The following is a 23,662-nucleotide window of genomic DNA, read 5'->3' on the forward strand; positions in this document are numbered from 1 at the left end:
AAACAAAGTGCTGAAAGAGCCCATCTCTGATCGGTTGATACTGCAGGGCTATCATCGGTAGAGGAGCGCAGTAACCTTTTCACACGACAACCAGCGAGCAGAATGCTGCATTCTACCCTTCCAGACTGGAGCGGACACAAGCACATGTACCTGGAGCTGAGTAACATAAGGTGGGTCACTGTCGGTGATGGTTCGAGAGATCTAGTTTAAGTAATAAATGACGAGGAATAGAGGAAAAGGGAGTAAGCATTCAGCTTGAAAGCTATTTTGCTATTCAGTTCTACTGCCGATCCTTTAACCCCAGCTGCTCCTGTACTGTGCTCCTTCACAAAACCTTAGCCTTGAAACTTCTGAATGAGCCCTTCTCAGTTTTCAAATTCCCGACATTTTTTTGAGAGAACAGTCTTTTGGTCCTCCTCCAGAAAGTCATGGTTCTCATTTTAAACATGAGAAAATCTGCAGATGCTGGAAATCCAAGCAACACATAAAATGCTGGAGGAACTCAGCAGGCCAGGCAGCATCTATGGAAAAGAGTAAACAGTCAACATTTCAGGCCAAAACCCTTCATCGGGACTCATGGATGAACGGTCCTGACGAAGGGTCTCAGCCCAAAATGTTGACTGTTTATTCTTTTCCATAGATGCTACCTGGACTACAAAGTTCCTCTGGCATTTTGTGTGTATTCTAATTTTAAGGTTGAAACGCACAAAGAGTGCTCCTCATGTTCCTAGTGGTTGAAGGGACAGTCAGGAGGACAGATAAGAGGTTCTGTGGGAGAGATTGAGAATCCCGGATGGTCTGTTGCCTCCCTGGTGCCAGGGTCCGCAATATCTCAGATCGAGTTCTCGGTATTCTCAGGAGAGAGGGTGAGCAGCCAGATGTCATGGTCCACGTGGGGACCAATGACATAGATAGGAGTAGGGATGAGGGCCTGAAGAAGGAATATATAGGGAGTTAGGAAAGAAGTTAAAAAGCAGGACCTCAACGGTGGTAATCTCGGGCCTGTGCCACAAGACAGAGAGGGTAGGAACAGGAAGTTATGGCAGATGAATGTGTGGCTGAAGAGTTGGTGCAGGGGGCAGGGGTTCAGATTTCTGGATCATTGGGATCTCTTCTGGGGAAGGTCTGACCTGTACAAAAAGGACGGGCTGCACCTGAACTGGAAAGGGACCAATATCCTGGCAGGCAGGTTTGCTAGAGCTGTTGGGGAGGGTTTAAACTAGTTTGGCAGGGGGATGGGAATCAGATTGTGAGTGCAGAGATTAGGGTAGGAGGACAAGGGCATGATGCTATGTGTTCTGAGTTGGTGAGGAAGGACAGGCAGGGGACAAAACATAAATGTAGCCAGTTAGAGGGGTTGAAATGTGTCTATTTCAACGCTATAAGTATTAGGAATAAAGGGGATGACCTTAGAGCATAGATCGGTACATGGAACTACGATGTTGTGGCTGTTACTGAAACTTGACTGGAGGAAGGGCAGGATTGGCTGATGCAGGTACCGGGGTTTAGGTGTTTTAAAAGGAATAGGATGGGAGGTGGGGGGGGCGGGGGAGTAGCATTACTGGTCAGGGATAGTATCACAGCTATAGAAAGGGAGGACACTGCAGAAGGAGTGTCCACTGAGTCGGTGTGGGTGGAAGTCAGAAATAGGAAGGGATCAATCACTGTGCTGGGAGTAGTCTATAGGCCCCCAAATAGCCCTCGGGACACCGAGGAGCAGACAAGCAGGCAGATTTTAGAATGGTGCGGGAAATAGAGGGTTGTAGTTATGGGTGATTTCAACTTCGCTCATATTGACTGGCACCTCCTGACTGCAAGGGGGATACATGGGGCTGAATTTGTCAGGTGTGTTCAAGAAGGATTCCTGACACAGTACGTGGACCGGCCGATGAGAGGAGAGGCCACACTGGATCTAGTTCTAGGTAATGAACCTGGTCAGGTGGCAGACCTCTTGGTGGGGGTGCATTTTGGTGAGAGTGACCGCAACTCCCTTAGCTTCAGCATAGCTATGGAAAAGGACAAAAACAAATAAAATGGGAAAGTGCTTAACTGGGGAAGGGCTAACTATGAAGGGATGAGGCAGGAACTAGTGAGAGTAAATTGGAAACAGATATTCAAAGGTGAAAGCACCGAAGTAATGTGGAGGAAGTTCAGGGGCCACTTGTGCTGGGTTCAGGATAGGTTTGTCCCACTGAGACAAGGAAAAAAATGGGAGGAAAAGGGAACCGTGGCTGACGAAATACGTGAAGCAACTTGTCAAGAGGAAGAAGAAAGCATATGTTAGATATAAGCAGCAGGAAGCAGGAGGGGCTCATGAGAAATATAGGGTAGCCAGGAAGGAGCTTAAGAAAGGACTTAGGAGAGCTCAAAGGGGCATGAGAAGGCCTTGGCATGTAGGACTAAGGAGAACCCCCAGGCGTTCTATGTGTATGTGAAGAACAGAAGAATGACAAGAATGAAGGTGGGGCCACTAAAGGATAAAGAAGGCAACATGTGTCTGGAGGCGTAGGAGGTTGGGGAGGTCCTAAATGAATACTTTGCTTCAGTATTCACAAGTAAAAAGGACCTTGATCAGGGTGAGGTCAAAATAGAACAGGCCTGTGTGCTGGACAATGTGGAGATTACGGAAGAAGAAGTGTTGGATCTTCTTAAAAACATCAAGATTGATAAGTCCCCAGGGCCGGATGTGCTGTGGAAAGCGGCCAGTGAGTGAGTGGGCCAGTGAAGGAGTGCAGCTTTGAGGCTTTGACTCGAGAGGCTTCACTGAGAAGAGGCAGAGGACGAGCTTGCTCGCAGTTAGTCTTTACAATGCCTCCTGAGACGGTGATGTGCCTCTCATGTGAGATGTGGCAGTCTTGGGGGAACGCCTCTCTCCCGCAGAGTCACATCTGCCAGAAGTGCATACGGCTGGGCGATCTGGAACACCGTGTAAGGAATCTGGAGCAGCAACTGGATGACCTTCGACTCATAAGGGAGAATGAGGCAGTCATAGATGAGAGCTACAGGGAGGTAGTCACACCTAGGCTGTCGGAAGCAGGTCGTTGGCTGACAGTCAGGGGAGGGAAAGCAAAGGTGAGCAGACAGGTAGTGCAGAGCACCTGAATAAAAAGTTTACCGTCCTGGATACTGTTGGCGGGGACGACCAACCAGGTGTGAGCCACGGTGGCAGGGCCTCCGGCACTGAGTCTGACCCGGTGGTGCAGAAGCGTGGGATGGAGAAGAGGAGAGCTGTCGTCATTGGAGACTCTATAGTCAGGGGAGCAGACAGGAGATATTGTGGACGTGAGAAGGACACCCACATGGTTTGTTGCCTCCCGGGTGCCAGGGTCCGGGATGTCTCTGACGTTGTGCTCGACATCCTGGTACGAGAGGGAAAGCAACCAGAAGTCGTGATACATGTTGGGACCAACGACATAGGCAGGAAGAGGGATGAGGTCCTGAAGTGTGAGTTTCGGGAACTAGGCAGAAGGCTGAAGAACAGGACCTCAAGGGTGGTGTTCTCAGGATTGCTGCCAGTGCTATGTGATAGTGATGGTAAGAATTGGAGATGGCAGTTGAATGCATGGCTGAGGAGTTGGTACAGGGAGCAGGGTTTTAGATTTTTAGATCATTGGGATCTCTTCTGGAAAAGGTGGGACCTGTACAGATTGGATGGGTTGCACCTGAACTCGAGGGGGAGCAATATCCTTGCAGGTAGGTTTGCTAGCATGGTTCGGGAGGGTTTAAACTAATTTGCAAGGGGGATGGGACCCAGAGCGATAGAGCAATGGAAGAAGTGCATGGAGTAAAGCCAGATCTAACATATAGAGAGGCTTTGAGGAAAGAGAAGCAGAATAAACGGTGTAAAGGTAGGAAGGTAGAAGGGCTGAAGTGTGTGTACCTCAAAGTAAGAAGCATCAGGCACAAAGGTGATGAACTGAGAGCTTTTTACATACGTGGAATTATGATGTAGTGGCCATTACAGAGACTTGGCTGGCACCAGGGCAGGAATGGATTCTCAATATTCCTGGATTTCAGTGCTTTAAAAGGGATAGAGAGGGTGGAAAAAGGGGAGGAGGGGTGGCATTACAGGTCAAGGATACTATTACAGCTACAGAAAGGGTGGGTAATGTAGCAGGATCCTCTTTTGAGTCAGTATGAGTGGAAGTCAAGAACAGGAAGGGAGCAGTTACTCTATTGTGGGTATTCTATAGGCCCCCTGTTAGCAACCGAGATACAAAGGAGCAGATTGGGAGGGAGATTTCGGAAAGGTGCAAAAATAACAGGGTTGTTATCATGGGTGACTTTAACTTCCCTAATATTGATTGGCACCTGATTAGTTCCAAGGGTTTAGATGGGGCAGAGTTTGTTAAGTGTGTCCAGGACAGATTCCTGTCACAGTATGTGGACAGGCCGACTACAGGGAATGACATACTAGATCTAGTACTAGGTAATGAACCGGGTCAGGTCACAGATCTCTCAGTGGGTGAGCATCTGGGGGACAGTGACCACCGCTCCCTGGACTTTAGCATTATCATGGAAAAGGATAGAATCAGAGAGGACAGGAAAATTTTTAATTGGGGAAGGGCAAATTATGAGGCTATAAGGCTAGAACTTGCGGGTGTGAATTGGGATGATGTTTTTGCAGGGAAATGTTCTATGGACATGTGGTCCATGTTTAGAGATCTCTTGCAGGATGTTAGGGATAAATTTGTCCTGGTGAGGAAGATAAAGAATGGTAGGGTGAAGAAACCATGGGTGACAAGTGAGGTGGAAAATCTAGTCAGGTGGAAGACGGCAGCATACATGAGGTTTAGAAAGCAAGGATCAGATGGGTCTATTGAGGAATATAGGGAAGCAAGAAAGGAGCTTAAGAAGGGGCTGAGAAGAGCAAGAAGGGGGCCTTGATGAGTAGGGTAAAGGAAAACCCCAAGGCATTCTTCAATTATGTGAAGAAAAAAAGGATGAAAGGAGTGAAGGTAGGACCGATTAGATATAAAGGTGGGAAGATGTGCCTGGAGGCTGTGGAAGTGAGCGAGGTCCCCAATGAATACTTCTCTTCTGTATTCACCAATGAGAAGGAACTTGATGATGGTGAGGACAATATGAGTGAGGTTGATGTTCTGGAGCATGTTGATATTAAGGGAGAGGAGCTGTTGGAGTTGTTAAAATACATTAGGACGGATAAGTCCCCAGGGCCTGATGGAATATTCCCCAGGCTGCTCCACGAGGCAAGGGAAGAGATTGCTGAGCCTCTGGCTAGTATCTTTATATCCTCGTTGTCCACGGGAATGGTACTGGAGGATTGGAGGGAGGCAAATATTGTCCCCTTGTTCAAAAAAGGTAGTAGGGATAGTCCGGGTAACTATAGACCAGTGAGCCTTACGTCTGTGGTGGGAAAGCTGTTGGAAAAGATTCTAAGAGATAGGATCTCTGGGCATTTAGAGACTCATGGTCTGATCAGGGACAGTCAGCATGGCTTTGTGAAGGGCAGATCATGTCTAACAAGCCTGATAGAGTTCTTTGAGGAGATGACCAGGCATATAGATGAGGATAGTGCAGTGGATGTGACCTATATGGATTTTAGTAAGGCATTTGACAAGGTTCCACATGGTAGGCTTATTCAGAAAATCAGAAGGCATGGGATCCAGGGAAGTTTGGCCAGGTGGATTAAGAATTGTCTTGCCTGCAGAAGGCAGAGGGTCGTGGTGGAGGGAGTATATTCAGATTGGAGGATTGTGACTAGTGGTGTCCCACAAGGATCTGTTCTGGGACCTCTACTTTTCGTGATTTTTATTAATAACCTGGATGTGGGGGTAGAAGGGTGGGTTGGCAAGTTTGCAGATGACACAAGGGTTGGTGGTGTTGTAGATAGTGTAGAGGATTGTGAAAGATTGCAGAGAGACATTGATAGAATGCAGAAGTGGGCTGAGAAGTGGCAGATGGAGTTCAACCCGGAGAAGTGTGAGGTGGTACACTTTGGAAGGACAAACTCCAAAGCAGAGTACAAAGTAAATGGCAGGATACTTGGTAGTGTGGAGGAGCAGAGGGATCTGGGGGTACATGTCCACAGATCCCTGAAAGTTGCCTCACAGGTGGATAGGGTAGTTAAGAAAGCTTATGGAGTGTTAGCTTTCATAAGTCGAGCGATAGAGTTTAAGAGTCGCGACTTAATGATGCAGCTGTATAAAACTCTGGTTAGGCCACACTACTGTGTCCAGTTCTGGTCACCTCACTATAGGAAGGATGTGGAAGCATTGGAAGGGGTACAGAGGAGATTTACCAGGATGCTACCTGGTTTAGAGTATGCATTATGATCAGGGATTAAGGGAGCTAGGGCTTTACTCTTTGGAGAGAAGGAGGATGAGAGGAGACATGATAGAGGTGTACAAGATAATAAGAGGAATTGATAGAGTGGACAGCCAGCGCCTCTTCCCCAGGGCACCACTGCTCAATACAAAAGGACATGGCTTTAAGGTAAGGGGTGGGAAGTTCAAGGGGGATATTAGAGGAAGGTTTTTTACTCAGAGAGTGGTTGGTGCGTGGATTGCACTGCCTGAGTCAGTGGTGGAGGGCAGATACACTAGTGAAGTTTAAGAGACTACTAGACAGGTATATGGAGGAATTTAAGGTGGGGGCTTATATGGGAGGCAGGGTTTGAGGGTCGGCACAACATTGTGGGCCGAAGGGCCTGTACTGTGCTGTACTATTCTATGTTCTATATACCCCAGGTTGCTGTGGGAAGTGAGAGAAGAGATTGCTGGAGCAGTAGCTATGATCTTTGAATCCTCTTTGGCTGCAGGGGAGGTGCCGGAGGATTGGAGAATGGCAAGTGTCGTTCCCTTGTTTAAAAAAGGTAATAGGGAGAATCCTGGGAACTATAGACCTATGAGTCTTATGTCAGTGGTCTGCAAACTATTGGAACGGACTCTTAAGAATAGGATCTATGAGCACTTGGAGAAGTACAGTCTACTCAAGGATAGTCAACATGACTTTGTGAAGGGAAGGTCGTGCCTCACAAGCCTAATTGAGCTTTTTGAAGAGGTAACAAAAGAAATTGATGAGGGTAGGGCAGTAGATGTGGTCTACATGGATTTTAGCAAGGCATTTGACAAGGTCTCCCACGAGATACTCATCCAGAAAGTCATGAGGCATGGGATCAGTGGAACCTTGGCTGTTTCGATAAAAAATTGGCTTAAAGGAAGAAAGCAGAGGGTAGTAGTGGAAGGAAACTATTCTGCCTGGAGGTCGTTGACTAGTGGAGTACCACAAGGATCTGTCCTGAGACCCCTGCTCTTTATGATTTTTATAAATGACCTGGATGAAGAGGCGGAAGGATGGGTGAGTAAGTTTGCTGATGACACGAAGATTGGAGAAGTTGTGGATGGAGCTGTAGGTTGTCGAAGGTTACAAGAGGATATAGACAGGATGCAGACTTGGGCAGAAAAGTGGCAGATGGAGTTCAATCCGGATAAGTGTGAGGTGATGCATTTTAGAAGGACAAACCAGAAGGCTGAGTACAGGGTTAATGGTCGGTTACTTAAGAGTGTGGATGAACAGAGGGACCTTGTGGTTCAAATCCATACATCCCTCAAGGTCGCTGCACAGGTTGATAGGATAGTTAAGAAGGCCTATGGGATGCTAGGCTTCATTAATAGGGGGACTGAGTTTAAGAGTAGAGAGGTCATGTTGCAACTCTACAAATCTCTGGTGAGACCACACTTAGAGTATTGTGTTCAGTTCTGCTCACCTCATTGTAGGAAGGATGTGGAAGCTATGGAGAGGGTGCAGAGGAGATTTACCAGGATGTTCCCTGGATTGGAAAACAAGTCTTATGAGGCAAGGTTAACAGAGCTGGGTCTTTTCTCTTTGGAGCATAGAAGGATGAGAGGAGACTTGATAGAGGTTACGAGATTATGAGAGGCATAGATAGGGTGGATAGCCAGTACCTGTTTCCCAGGGCATGAATAGCAAACACCAGAGGGCATATGTACAAAGTTAAGGGAGGGAAGTTTAGGGGAGACATCAGGGGTAAGTTTTTTACACAGAGGGTTGTGGGTGCCTGGAATGACTTGCCAGGGATGGTGGTGGAGGGTAAAACGTTAGGGGTATTTAAGAGCCTCTTGGACAGGCACATGGATGAAAGAAAAATAGTGGGTTACAGGGTAGTGTGGGTTTAGTACGTTTTTTTTAAGGAATATATGGGCTGGCACAACATCGAGGGCCGGAAGGCCTATTCTGTGCTGTAGTATTCTAGTGCCTAGTGTCTTGGAACTTCCTGGTGGAACCCCATCTTTCAGCTCAGCAGCTCACAGCTCTTTGAGTACACATCCAAGTACTATATAGATGTGATGAGAGCATCTGCTGCTCCACTCTTACAGGCAGTCAGTACCAGATCCTCAAAAGGATACAAGTGACACCCTACACATAACTGGAAAGGAGGAAGTGGAAGTGACAGGAACGCAGGGAAAATTACAATAATCATGGGAGCAGTAGAAAGCAAATTGTTAGAGCTGTGGACTGACATTTTAAGTGGGTCCTGTTGGATTTCACTGTAGGATCATAAAAGAAGTGGCAAGTGAGATGAATGATGCATTGACTGAACTATTCCACATTTTCCTAGATTCAGGCAAGATTCCACCATATTAGAACAAAGAAGTAAAAGCCACTCCTTTATTCCAAAAGGAAGATAAACAGGATGTTGGCAGCTACAGACCAGTTCTTGAACATCTACAGTTGGTTAGTGTGTGTTATTATTAAAGACATTCCAATTCAAGGAGGTAGGCAAAATCAATCTTATCTCAGGAAATCTTGTTTAACCAATGTATTAGAGGTCATAATATGTGTTCAGATAAATGGGAATCTATGGATATATTCCACATTGATTTCCAGAAAGTGTTTTATCACGCTGTGTAAAGAAAAAGGCTGTGATATAAGAGATAATATGTTAGCATGGATAGACGATTGGCTTGGCATAAATAGGTCTTTTTTCTACTGGTGAGACATACTGAGTGGTCATCAGCGTTTTTACAGTTTATATAAACAATCTGGATGAATGACACAAACAAACATTATCTAAAAAGTTGTGCAGCTCAGGGAAGAAGTGGGTGGGACCCAAGTGCCTGGGCACACAGTTCACCAAAGGCAAGTGTGTAGGTACTACAGACAATACAGAGATCTATCACAATATTACTGTTCATTGCCAGAGGAACTAAATGGAGAAATTGGGACGTTGTGTATCAAACACGGTTGAGACAACATCTGATGAATTCAGCAAAACACACAAAATGCTGGAGGAACATCAACTGTACTCTTTTCTATAGATGCTGTCTGGCCTGCTGAGTTCCTCCAGCATTTTGTGTGTGTTGCTTGGATTTCCAGCATCTGCAGATTTTCTCTTTTTCCTGATGACCTATTTTCAGTTTTGGTGCCTTTATTTAAGAAAGGATACATAGAACATAGAATAGTACAGCACAGTACAGGCCCTTCGGCCCACAATGTTGTGCCGACCCTCAAACCCTGCCTCCCATATAAGCCCCCACCTTAGATTCCTCCATACACCTGTCTAGTAGTCTCTTAAACTTCACTAGTGTATCTGCCTCCACCACTGACTCAGGCAGTGCATTCCACGGACCAACCACTCTGAGTAAAAAACCTTCCTCTAATATCCCCCTTGAACTTCCCACCCCTTACCTTAAAGCCATGTCCTCTTGTATTGAGCAGTGGTGCCCTGGGGAAAAGGTGCTGGCTATCCACTCTATCTATTCCTCTTATTATCTTGTACACCTCTATCATAAGACCATAAGACAAAGGAGCAGAAGTAGGCCATTCGGCCCATCGAGTCTGCTCCGCCATTTTATCATGAGCTTATCCATTTTATCCTATTTAGTCCCACTGCCCCGCCTTCTCACCATAACCTTTGATGCCCTGGCTACTCAGATACCTATCAATCTCTGCCTTAAAAACACCCAATGACTTGGCCTCCACTGCTGCCCGTGGCAACAAATTCCATAGATTCACCACCCTCTGACTAAAAAAATTTTTTCGCATTTCTGTTCTGAAAGGGCGCCCTTCAATCCATGCCCTCTCGTACTAGACTCCCCCATCATGGGAAACAACTTTGCCACATCCACTCTGTCCATGCCTTTTAACATTCGAAATGTTTCAATGAGGTCTCCCCTCATTCTTCTAAACTCCAAGGAATACAGTCCAAGAGCGGACAAACGTTCCTCATCTGTTAACCCTCTCATTCCCGGAATCATTCCAGTGAATCTTCTCTGTACCCTCTCCAATGTCAGCACATCCTTTCTTAAATAAGGAGACCAAAACTGCCCACAGTACTCCAAGTGAGGTCTCACCAGCGCCTTATAGAGCCTCAACATCACATCCCTGCTCCTATACTCTATTCCTCTAGAAATGAATGCCAACATTGCATTCGCCTTCTTCACTACTGACTCAACCTGGAGGTTAACTTTAAGGGAATCCTGTACGAGGACTCCCAAGTCCCGTTGCATCTCAGAACTTTGAATTCTTTCCCCATTTAAATAATAGTCTGCCCGTTTATTTTTTCTGCCAAAGTGCATAACCATACACTTTCCAACATTGTACTTCATTTGTCACTTCTCTGCCCATTCTTCCAATCTATCCAAGTCTCTCTGCGACTTTCCGTTTCCTCAGCACTACCGGCCCCTCCACCTATCTTCATATCGTCAGCAAACTTAGCCACAAAGCCATCTATTCCATAATCCAAATCGTTCATGTACAATGTAAAAAGAAGCAGCCCCAACACTGATCCTTGTGGAACACCGCTGGTAACCGGCAGCCAACCAGAATAGGATCCCTTTATTCCCACTCTCTGTTTCCTGCCAATCAGCCAATGCTCTATCCACGTATGTAACTTTCCTGTAATTCCATGGGCTCTTATCTTGTTAAGCAGCCTCATGTGTGGCACCTTGTCAAAGGCTTTCTGAAAATCCAAATATACAACATCCACTGCATCTCCCTTGTCTTGCCTGCTGGTAATTTCCTCAAAAAATTGTAATAGGTTTGTCAGGCAGGATTTTCCTTTAAGGAATCCATGCTGAGTTCTGCCTATCTTGTCATATGCCTCCAGGTACTCTGTAACCTCATCCTTGACAATCGACTCCAACAACTTCCCAACCACCGACGTCAAGCTAACAGGTTTATAATTTCCTTTTTGCTTCCTTGCCCCTTTCTTAAACAGCGGAGTGACATTTGCAATCTTCCAGTCCTCCGGAACCATGCCAGAATCTATTGACTTTTGAAAGATCATCGCTAATGTATCCTCTCATCCTCCTTCTCTCCAAAGAGTAAAGCCCTAGCTCCCTAGGGCTAGGGCTATCTCCCTAGATACAAGGGAAGATCACTAGAATGATACCTGGCTTGGATATGGATTATCTTCTAAGCAATCAGTAGGCAAGCTAAGCTTGATAAAAATACAAAATGCTAAAGGTTCATAACAGGTTGGACATCTATAGGGTGTTGAGAGAGAATCTAGAACTGGGGACACCATGAGGTGAAATTTCGTCTTTCAGAATATATGAGGCTTCAGAAGTTTCTTCCTTAATACATGATGGATGCACATATGTTCCTGATAAACAAGGGGCAAGTGGAAAGCTATCACACAGAAGCAGTAAGCTAACGAGGGGTAAATGGTGATGCCAGAGTTGTGGATCATGAATGGCAGAGCACGGTCTAGTGGTTGCAGGGGCAACCTCTACTTCTTGTACATATGGTCCTTTGAACCCAATGAGTGAGAAAATGTTTTTCAGTGCTTCTTTAATTTTCCACTATTTGTTTTCCTTTGAGGGGTTAAAACTGTAGGATGGCAAAGTTACCTGACATAACTTCCTATCTCAGTTTTAACCCTTCAAAGATAAAGTGGATCCTTTTTTGAACTCTGTACAGAACCCCTCCTCAGTTTAAACACTTCAATTAATTATTGCTTCACACTGCTCTGTTCCAAAGAAAACAATTCCAGCTTCTCTAATCTTTCTTTATAGCAACAATGTTCTCATCCTGCTAATACCCTCATAAATCTATTCTACATCCTCTCCCATCTAATCAGATCTTTCCTATGTTCCAGAGATCAGAAATATATAAATTGCTCAAGCTGTAACCAAATTAGAGTTGCACACTGCACTAGCACAACATCCATGTTTTTATGTTATACCTCAACAAATAAAGGCCAGCATCCCACGTACAGATGCAAGGAAAAGTTTGTGAACCCTTTGCAATTACATGGTTCTCTAGATTAGTTACTCATAAAAGTCACATTAATACACAAACATAATCTGCCTAAACTAATAACATACAAACAATTGTACTTTTCATGTCTTTATTGTTTAATCATTCACAGTCCAGGCTGGAAAAAGTATGTGAACCCTTGTATTTATTAACTGGTCGAACCTCCTTTAACAGCAATAACTTCCACAAATGTTTCCTGTAGCTGCTGATCAGACTTTCACAACAGCGAGGATGCATTGTTGACCATTCCTCCATACAAGACTCTTTCAGTTCATCAATATTTCTGGGGTACCTTGCATTTACAGCCCTCTTTGGGTCAGGCCAGAGCATCTCAATTGGGTTAAGGACTGGACTGTGACTTGGCCATTCCAAAACACAAATTTTTCTTCTTTTTAAACCATTCTGCTGTTGAGTTACTCATGTTTCAGATTATTGTCTTGTTGCATCATTCAACTTCTATTAAGCTTCAGGTGACAGACAGCTACCCTGACATTCTTCTGTAAAACGTATTGGTAGTTTTAAATTCTTTGTTCCCATAACGATTGCAAGCTGTCCAGGCCCTGAGGCAGCAAAGCAGCCCCAAACCGTGATGCTCCTTCCACCGTGCTTCACAGTTGGGGATGAGGTTTCGGTGTTGGTATGCAGTGCCCTTTTTCCACCAAACATAGCAATGTAAATTTCTGCCAAAAAGTTCAACTTTTGTCTCATCTGTCCACAGAACATTGTCCCAGAGAATTTGTGGAACATCCAGGCGGTCTTTTGCAAACTTGAAATGTGCAGCAATGTTTATTTTGCAGAGAGGTGGTTTCCTCCGTGGTGTCCTTCCATGAATACCATTCTTGTTCAGAGTTTTTTTTTTAGAGTGGACACATGAACAGAGACTTTAGCAAGTTCTAGAGATTTCTGCAGGTCGTTTGCTGTTACCCTTGGGTTGTTTTTCATCTCCTTCAACATTGTACGTCGTGCTCCTGGTGTGATCTTTGCAGCACACCCACTCCGAGGGAGAGTAGCAACAGTACTGAATTTCCTCCATTTGCAGACAATTTCTCTTACTGTGGACTGATGAGCACTCAGGTCTTTAGAAATGCTTTTGTAGCCTTTTCAGGCTTCATGCATCTTTACAATTCTTCTTCTACAGTCCTCTGAAAGTTGTTTTGATTGAGGCATGGCATTCTTTGAGAAGAGCAGGCTCTGTCAGTAACCTGACTTAGTCTTCTTTATGGGGCAGGGCACCTCTACAATCCACATCTAATCTCATCTCATTGATTGGAACATCTGACTCCAAACAGCTTTTGCGGAAGGCATTACCCCAGAGGTTCACAAAATGTTTGAACTTAGACTGTGACAGTTTAAATGGTATACTCAGTACTGACGAGAAGTACAATTGTCTGTGTGCTATTAGCTTAGGCAGATGGTGTTTGTCTATTATTGTGACTTAGATAAAAATCAGACCACATTTTTTTATTCACTTACGGGATGTAGGCGTCGCCAGTGATAATAACAGTAAATATTGTAAGCAGTTTAGTGTAATTTTTTTTGCAAAAGAACATTTTATTTATATTAGTGAAACATGTTACTTAAGTTTATCAGTGAGATATTTTGAATTGTGTTCATCTTTTTCAGTTTTCAAAACATCAGACATACCAGCAAAGAAACAAAGGTGTTTAAATAATAGGGAAAGTGACAAGAGATTTTGAAGGATGGTGAGTGCAAGATTTGATATTATTAAAATGGATAATAAAGCAGTTTGGAAATGTTGTTCCAAACAGTGGTGTACAGTTCTTCCTCCATAAAGTGGCATTATTAAACCGTTCACTAATGTCTTTGTTACAAAAGTAAGCAAGAACAAAAACAACACATTTCTTGAGGAACCAGCAACAAAAAAATACAGTTAAATATTTTGACAACATTTATTCAGGTAACTCCAATTGCTGCTAGTTTTGAGGCTTCAAAATAAATTAAGAAACAACAGCAATCATGTCTTTCCTTTAAACAGTCCCTAATTATTGTTACTAATTCATTAATCAATGATATTTATTGTTTAAAATTATTACGGCATGCAAGCTAATTTTTTAGAACATTATTGACAATTTTGGCACACGCTCTCAAAAAGGTTTGCCAACCCTGGTCTATACCTTTCCACAGTCTTTTGTGTGTGCCAGGTTAATTCGGACCACCCCACCACTGGAAACATTTAATTTATCCTTTAAATATCTTAAGTACTTTAACTGGATCAGTGTTTTATCTTCTATTCCAAAGAGAATTCAAAACCCATCATTTTCATCCTGACTGATTACCAGCACACGCCACTGTCTGTACTACTTTTAGAAGTCAGATGTCCAAAGAGAGTCCCATAAAACCATGAGAAATAGTAACAGGTTTGTCATTCAGTCCATCCCCCATTCCCATACCATCACACTGTTCTTAAATCTGAGCGGGCAAGTTTTTCCACAGAGGGTGTTGGGGATATGGAACAAGATTCCAGAGGAAGTACAATTGCAGCATTTAAACACAAACATGGATGGGAAAGGTTAAGAGGGACATAGGTCAAATCTCAGGAAGATACTTCAGGTCAGTAGAGATAAATTGGGCCAAAAGGCCTGTTTCCACACTGTGACCCTCTGTGTCAAAATTATATCTATTGGTTTCCATTGTACCTAAAAATCTACTGGTCTCTATACTGAATACATTCAAAGTACGAGCCTCCACAGCTCCCTTGGGTAGAGAATTCCAATATTAGCTACTTTCCAGTGAATACATTTCTTCCAATCCCGTCCTGAATGATCTACTCGCAAACAACAGGAATTCTGCAGATGCTGGAAATTCAAGCAACACACATCAAAGTTGCTGGTGGACGCAGCAGGCCAGGCAGCATCTGTAGGAAGAGGTGCAGTCGACGTTTCAGGCCGAGACCCTTCGTCTGCACCTCTTCCTACAGATGCTGCTGGGCCTGCTGCGTTCACCAGCAACTTTGATGTGTGTTGCCTGAATGATATACTCTTTCGTTTTTGACATTATGACCCTAATTCTAGGCTCCTCTGGGAGTGGAAACATCTCCCCCATATTTACCCCATTAAGTCTTTCGAAATCTTTAACATTCAAGCCTCATTCTTGTAAACTCTAGAGAGAACACTGTCTGCTCTATCCCCAACTCAAGGGACAGATCCCCAATCCCAGGAACAGACTGGAGATCCCTCACTGACTGCACCAGGCACGTAATATTCCACAGAGACAGAAGAGAGCAAACCCAATCCCTATATACTGTGGCGGTGGCTTCCCTCGGAGACCGGCCACCCTTTCACCAATACCAGAGTCTGTGCTCAGGCACCGTCCATGATGCGGCGTCGCCGCTTCCGCCCGCGGCACCGGGTCCCACACGGTTCCCGGCTCCCCGCAGCCCCAGGCCCCACACGGCGCTTACCTTCCCACTGCCGCCATCGAGCTCCCCGCTCACAGATTCGGACTCCATCGCCGGACCTTCTCCCGACGTACTGTAGTTGCACTTCCCGTCCGCTTGCCAGTTCCTTCCGGTCCGTCCGTTTCCCTGCTCCCCCTGGCCTTTGGGTAGAGTGGCGGAGCGGGAGCGTTGGAGTGGCGGATGATCGGTGGCATTCAGTCTCGTCAACTGAGAAACATGCCTGCGGACTGAGCCTAGGCTCTCCCGCCCCTGGTCTCTCCCGTGGCAACCGCTATCTTGCCTGGAAGGATTCCTATTGTGAATCTGTGAAGAGACAGAACCCTTCAGAGTGCTTTCAGGAAAGGAAAGGTGGATCCACTATAAGATCTGTCAGTCGTGAAGGCTGAGGGGGAAAGTGTCCTTGAAGAATCCTGTCCCTGCTGTGTTGGGATGTGAGTTGGAGGAAAGTGAGAGCAGTGATGCAGAAGGTGGGACGGATGTTATTGCAAAACGTATCAACTCTTATCCAGGAGAACCCGTAACGAAGAGAGAAAGATACCATCTTGAAGTGATAGTACCAAAAAGTATCGTCTTTGGAATAGAATGTGGGAGAATGGAATGCAGTCCTTGTAGGTGGAGATATTACCAAGAAACTTGGGGAGTCTGTGGGCTTGTGACATTTATTGGCCTAAGATGGAGATAGAAAAGTTAGGGAAGAGAAGAGTCAGACGTGGACCATATAATAATATGAGCAAAGTAAAGTTTAGCTATCAATGTAGCAAACCTTTCAGGTCTGAATGGGTGTGAATCAGTATACCAGAAAGTGACTTGAGGATTGGGACTTGAGTTGCTCAGATTCTGACTAACTTTACATCAATGTAGCATTGCTTGGTAATGTCATCCAGAAAGGCAGAAGGACCCGTCACTGGGTCTTGCTTGTCACCCATAGTGAAGACAGATGAAAATTATTCACAAATACCTTACTTACATTCAATGTGTCCTCCAGCTTCATGCACAGATCGATCTTTTTGTCTCTAGTGGGCTTCTGTGGTCACCCTTCATATAACTAATAAAATGCCTTGGCCAAAATAGAAGAGCATCTCAAAGCATGCAATTTTTTTTACATTATGAGAACACTAAGTCCTCTTTTATTGTCATTTAGAAATGCATACATGCATTAAGAAATGATACAATGTTTCTCCAGAGTGGTATCACAGAAAACAAGACAGACCAAAGACTAGCACTGACAAAACCACATAATTATAACATATAGTTACAGCAGTGCAAAGCAATACCATAATTTGATAAAGAACAGTCCACAGGCACAGTAAAAAAAAGTCTCAAAGTCCTGAGTCGATCGACTCCCAAGTCCCCGATAGCAGGCAGCAAAGGGGAGAAACTCCCTGCCATAAACCTCCAGGTACTGTCAACTTGCCGATACCTTGGAAGCAGCCGACCCCAGCCGACACTGAGTTCATCCGTCCGAAAACTCTGAGCTTCCGACCAGCCTCTCCGCTACAGCCTCCTGAGCACCATCCTCTGCTGAGCGCCTTCGACCTCTCCCCGGCCGCTGAAAAACGCAAAGCTGAGGACTTCAGGGCCTTCAGCTCTGAAGATTCCAGTTACCACACAGTAGCAGCAGCAGCGAAGCAGGCATTTCAGAAGTTTTCCAAATGTTCCGCTGTGCTCTCACGTCTGTTTCCAAAAAATCAGAACTGTGCACGGTCCCCTACTTGACAGATAACAGATATTCATCACTGTCGTCGCGCTGCCATCTTCTCCCCCCTCCCGGGAGGAATTTGCCTTTATTTTCAGTCTGTCAGCAGAGTGACTGCTCACAGAAAAGAGTGTTTGAAGATCAAATCATCAAAGCTGGAAGGTGGCTCGAGTCTGTAATCCCTGCACCTCAGTCCTGCTTGGAGACGTGGACTAGTGATGAAAAGCATTGCAGAGATACAGTACAGGCAATGAGTTCTGTGTAAAATCCTTCAAAGCCATTCTCAGTATAAGGATCAGAGTCTTCTCCCAGGGCAATACCCCACTGAGGCGTTGATTACATTCCACCCGCTCTGGTAGGCAGGCTATGTTGTCTCTATGTCTGGGACCACACTCTGAAAGTAAGCACTCCACCCTTGGTTCCAACATGAAAGAGATTTCCAGGAGTACAGAGAACTCGCTTCAAAGATTTTGCAGTGTCTGCTTAAAAAGCACAATATCTGCAGTGACACATGGGAACCACTAAACTTTGGATCTGTCTGGAGTAAAAGCTTCCAGGAAGACTGAGAAATTCAAGTCTGTATTGGAAGCACATGAAAAGAAGTGGGTGTCACTTGATCTCTCAGACAACGGCTACAAGTTCAGAAGTTCGTTAACTGAAAACTTCTATATCTATAAGTGATTCTTTCAGATGAAATGTTAAGCTGAGAGAAATGATGAACATCCTGTGTGGTTATCCTTCACACCCTACCCAGAGATACCTCTCAGTGCACGTCTTGTCTCAGCTAGTCTTTCAGGTCAAAGTTGGCTTATTTCCAACCCAGGAGTGACAGATGAGGTGGGACCTACGCAAATGGAATATGCAGGTAGGGTGCCCGGGAGGCAATGCTCTCCTTTGGTTAATCCTAGACCTGAGAACCTGGGAGTGCCCTGGCTTGTGTATCAACTAAATGTGGACAGAACCTCCATGTGTCAACCCCGACCAACGCAAGGCCTCAAAATGGGTGTGATACAGGAGTAGTGCTGATGCTTGATGTGGATTTGGTGGCTGAAGGACCAGTTTAGCACTTGTTACGTACCCCGTAACTGGGTTGCCAAACCAGCAGAAATGGATCACTCAGTTGGAGTCTGGAGTACTAGAACTAAGAAAGTTTTATTAAAGAAACGAGCAACACAGTAATCGAAAGGATAATAAATGCAACAGTTCAGCGATGATAACCACACATGTGCACAGAATTAAGATAACAGCATCAATCAAGCTCTATCGTTGTCTAGGGGTAAATGACCAATTTCAAAATGACTCAAAGTTCAGTCCAGTTAGTAGTTCAGTTCGCAGTAATCGTTGCCATGGCGATGGACAAGGTGGGGGAAGAGACAGAGATAGAATAGGAACAACTGATCATTCAGAACGGCTTCACTCACAGACCGGCGATATGGCTCACAAGCAGCTTTTGGGCAGGTCCTTGGTGATGTCACCTGAGGTCACCGACTGTGACCCCTCCTCCAGATGCGGTCGATCCTCTGCAGTGAACCCGGCACCCAGGCAAGGGCGGACACACACCGGGTTCCCGCTGATCGTACCTTTCCACCCTTGTCGTTGTCTGGCACTTCTCACCCACTCGTGAGAGGCGCACCGCTTCCAGGGTCTCGTTACCTCGGGTGGCGTGTGTGTCCCTGTCTTAGCGAACCAGTCCCTTTTTATCCCCCTGCTGGGGCATCGCCTGTCCATCACTTCAAACAGTTCAAGGTTCAAAGGGGGGAGCCGCTCCAGACAGCTCTCTCTCCCACATTCCTTCATTACACATCTCCAGACGCTGCTCCATTGTTCCTTATCTCTCCTTCCCCTGAGGGCAGGTGGCAGACCAACTGCTGATGCCACTGATGCTAGCCCAGGCCAGCAAACATCTTAATTTTATGTGTATTCTCGTAACACACTGTATGAGCCTCTCTGGCTACCAGTCAGATTAAAGATGGTCATGATAACAGCATGTTCCCCTTTATAGCTAAACTTCCACCTCTTCCAGATGTGGGGAATGTTGTGAATTTATTACTAAAGTCCCTCTCTGCCAAGCTTTCGAACTTCATTTGAAATGCCATTTGCTCCTGAGGCAGACTTGTTTCTCGTTTAGCACAGCCTGAGTTACAGAAAAGTTGAATGGGTTAAGACTTTATTCCCTGGGGCTCAGGAGAATGAGGTGAGAGCTTATGGAAGTATTCAAAATGATAAGGGGTATTGATAGAATGCTACTAAATCATGCAAAAGAAGAATAACAAGATAGTGCTGATGGGTTCATGGACCATTCAGAAATCTGATGGTGGAGGAAAGAATGTTCCTGAAACTTTGAAGGTGGGACTTCACGCTTCTGTACCCAGGTGGTCGCAATGAGAAGAGGACACGTCCCGGATGGCAAGGGTCCTCAATGTTGAAAAGTTTTGAGTGAAAGATGAAATATTTAAGGAGAATCTGTGGGGAAACTTCTTCACTCAGAGGTTGCAGGCCCCAGTCCGTTTAGATTGGCAACAGTCACCACAAGCCTGTGTGCTTAACCCCATCCCCCCACCTTACTCTACTTGATTTATACTTAGGATTGTGTGATGAAATACAACTTCAATGCCATATTTCCCTCCAGGAGGATCACAACCTTGTCGTGGTTTGGAGGGTTGTGTGGCTGGAGTCAGGGCCTTGTGCTCTGGCTCTTGGTAAGGTCACCCATTCCAAACAGGTCAAAGGGTAGAGACCAGACTAAGAGTGGTCCACCAGTCCTCCATATTTGTTGTGGGGGCTGGGGGGGGGGGTGATGGTTCAGCTCGGGGCCAACCCTGACTGGTAAAACAAAACTGTTACGGAAACAGCAATGGAGACCCCTTCTACATCTGAGTGCAATGGTATTCCTGAGTCTCCACCTGGGACTTGCACGACTGACGGTAGTAAAAACCGACCTACTAACTTGATGGAGGAAGCCCTGAACTCTGCCAGAGATGGAGGACCTTCATTGCTGCCCTAAACACCAGCGGCGTAACGGGCAGTAAAGGAAGAAGCCATTGACAACACCGCTGTTCTTGCCTGAATCAAAGGTGGTGACGAATTGGCATGTTGGAGGGAGATTGAAAATCTTGGTGAATGGTGCCACAAAAACAACTTCTCATTCAACTTCAGCAAAACCAAAGAGCTGATTACTGAATACGGGAGGAAGAACCCAGAGGTCCATGAGCCAGTCCTCATTGAGAGATTTAAATTCCTTGGCGTTATCATATCAGAGGTTCTGTCCTGGGACTAGCAGTAAGTGCCATCACAAAGGAGGCACAGCAGCGCCTCTACTTTTTCAGAAGTTTGCACAGATTCAGCACGTCATCTAAAGCTCTGACAATCTTCTATAGGTGCATAGTAGAGAGCATCCTGACTAGGTGCATCACAGCCTGGTATGGAAACACCATTGCCCAGGAACAGAAAAGTCTACGGAAAACCAAGTCCATCATAGGCAAAGCCCTCGCCACCTTTGAGTACATTTACATGGAGCGCTGTCACAAGAAAGCAACATTCATGATCAAGGACTCACACCATCCAGGCCATGCTCTCTTCTTTCTACAGTACTACTAACAGGCGAGAGGTGCAGGAGCCTTAGGTCCCATACCACCAGGTTCAGAAACAGTTATGACTCCTCAACCATCAAGCTCCTGAACTAACATGGATAATTTCACTCACCTCAGTACTGAACTGATTCCACAACTAACAGAGTCACTCTCAGTTCTCAGTGCTATTTATTTATTTATCTGTCTTTCTATCTATTTACTTACTTATTTGCACAATGTGACCTCTTTTGCACATTGATTATAACTCTTTATGTATAATTTATCATAAATTGTATTGTATTTCTTTATTTTCCTGTGAATGCCTGCAGGAAGATGTATCTCAGGGTGGTGATACTGTACACTAATAAACTTACTTTGACTGCAGTGTTTGCTGTGAGGAGGAGGTTAAGAGGATGCGAGGTGACTTGGATAGGTTGAGTGAGTGGGCAAATTCATGGCAGATGCAATTTAATGCGGACAAATGTGAGGTTATCCACTTTGGTGGCAAGAACAGGAAAACAGATTATTATCTGAATGGTGGCCGATTAGGAAAAGGGGAGGTGCAACGAGACCTGGGTGTCATTATACACCGGTCATTGAAAGTGGGCATGCAGGTACAGCAGGCGGTGAAAAAGGCGAATGGTATGCTGGCATTCATAGCAAGAGGATTCGAGTACAGGAGCAGGGAGGTACTACTCCAGTTGTACAAGGCCTTGGTGAGACCACACCTGGAGTATTGTGTGCAGTTTTGGTCCCCTAATCTGAGGAAAGACATCTTTGCCATAGAGGGAGTACAAAGAAGGCTCACCAGATTGATTCCTGGGATGGCAGGACTTTCATATGATGAAAGACTGGATTGACTAGGCTTATACTCGTTGGAATTTAGAAGATTGAGGGGGTATCTTATTGAGACGTATAAAATTCTAAAGGGATTGGACAGGCTAGATGCAGGAAGATTGTTCCCGATGTTGGGGAAGTCCAGAACGAGGGGTCACAGTTTGAGGATAAAGGGGAAGCCTTTTAGGACCGAGATGAGGAAAAACTTCACACAGAGAGTGGTGAATCTGTGGAATTCTCTGCCACAGGAAACAGTTGAGGCCAGTTCATTGGCTATATTTAAGAGGGAGTTAGATATGGCCCTTGTGGCTAAAGGGATTGGGAGGTATGGAGAGAACAGGGCTCTGAGTTGGATGATCAGCCATGATCATACTGAATGGCGGTGTAGGCTCGAAGGGCCGAATGGCCTACTCCTGCACCTATTTTCTATGTTTCTATGTGAGTAGTTGTGGGTTTAATTGGAAGATTTAAGAGAAGTTTGGATAGGTTTCTTAAGGTTGTTACAGCTGGTGGGGTGGGAACGGGGACAAGCTCCCATTACCTATCAAATGCTCCCAATAGCATGTGCCTCAAATAGCCTCTGTCAAACAGGTCCAGCTCCTGGCCTTCATGTGTGGCTTAGCTACTAAGCCTGCGGAACCCTTTCTATTGACAAGAGAAAGGGTAAAGGCGGGTTACTGTGCCTTAAAACCAGTCGCATTGGGCAGATGGGGCTCGTCAGCTGTAGATTTAGATTAGATTTTAGATTATGAGGACACTCAGTCCTCATTTATTGTCATTTAGAAATGCATGCATTAAAAAATGATACAATGTTCCTCCAGAATGGTATCACAAGAAACACAGGACAAACCAAGACTAAACCTGACAAAACGACATAATTATAACATATAGTTACAACAGTGCAAAGCAATACCGTAATTTGATGAAAGAGCAGACCATGGGCACGGTAAAAAAAAGTCTCAAAGTCCCGATGGCCCCATCATCTCACGCAGACAGTAGAAGGGAGAAACTCTCCCTGCCATGAACCTCCAAGCGCCGCAAACTTGCCAATGCAGCACCATTGGAAGCACCCGAGCACAGCCGACTCTGAGTCTGTCCAAAAACATCGAGCCTCCGACCAGCCCTCCGACGCAGCCTCTCCAAGCACCATCCTCTGCCGAGCGCTTCGACCCCGCCCCGGCCGCCAAGCAACAAACAAAGCCAAGGACTCTGGGCCTTCCCCTCCGAAGATTCTGGACCAGACAGTAGCAGCAGCAGCGAAGCAGGCATTTTAGAAATTTCACCAGATGTTCCTCCGTGCTCTCAGGTCCGTCTCCATCAAATCAGGATTGTGCACGGCACCCTTCTTGAAAAATAGCAGACATCACCACCGGAGTGGCCGCTGTGTCGCGCCGCCATCTTCTCCTCCCTTCACTTGTTGGCAGCTCATCTGGAAGGAAAGCTCTGGTCTAAAACTCCTGCCACCTTGCAGCTATACCCACTCATGGGGATGGTTTTGGGAGTAAACCCTGAGGGAAAAGTCCAGAGCGGGAGACCATAAGGCAGTCCCACATTGAGTTCAATGCTGACTGGCCACTCCTGCAATGTTTCTGGTGCCAAACATTATTGGTCTCTGCCGTTCCTCTGGATTCATCAGCTCTGTGGAGAGGGCGAGCCTGGTACATGGGCAACAGCTTGCTCTCCATGTTGTACTGCCCTGGCTCGTGTAACGTGGAGACAGCTGGGAACAAGGTCCGTGGTCAAGCCCAGCCAAGGGAGGGCCTCATGGGATATGTACGTGGAAGGTATTGGTTTGGAAGGATATGGACCAGGTACGGATAGATGGGACTAGTCAGAAGATTAGGTCAGCATGAAATAGATGGGCCAAAGGGCTTGTTTCTCTTCTGCAAAGCTCTA

At 45.6% G+C, this 23,662-nt stretch overlaps 1 protein-coding gene across 1 annotated transcript in view; it reads right to left on the reverse strand.

The window, feature by feature from the left end:
• LOC134336576 (probable ATP-dependent RNA helicase DDX41) overlaps positions 1-15,810 on the reverse strand; it is a 65,025-nt gene extending 49,215 nt beyond the window's left edge. Inside the window, exon 1 of the mRNA XM_063030863.1 lies at positions 15,668-15,810. Coding sequence (XP_062886933.1) covers positions 15,668-15,715 — 48 coding nt within the window. The 5' untranslated portion in view covers positions 15,716-15,810. The remainder of the gene's footprint in view (positions 1-15,667) is intronic.
• Between the last annotated feature and the right edge of the window lie 7,852 nt (positions 15,811-23,662).

Source organism: Mobula hypostoma, chromosome 22 (genome assembly GCF_963921235.1).
Source record: "Mobula hypostoma chromosome 22, sMobHyp1.1, whole genome shotgun sequence".
NCBI lineage: Eukaryota > Metazoa > Chordata > Chondrichthyes > Myliobatiformes > Myliobatidae > Mobula > Mobula hypostoma.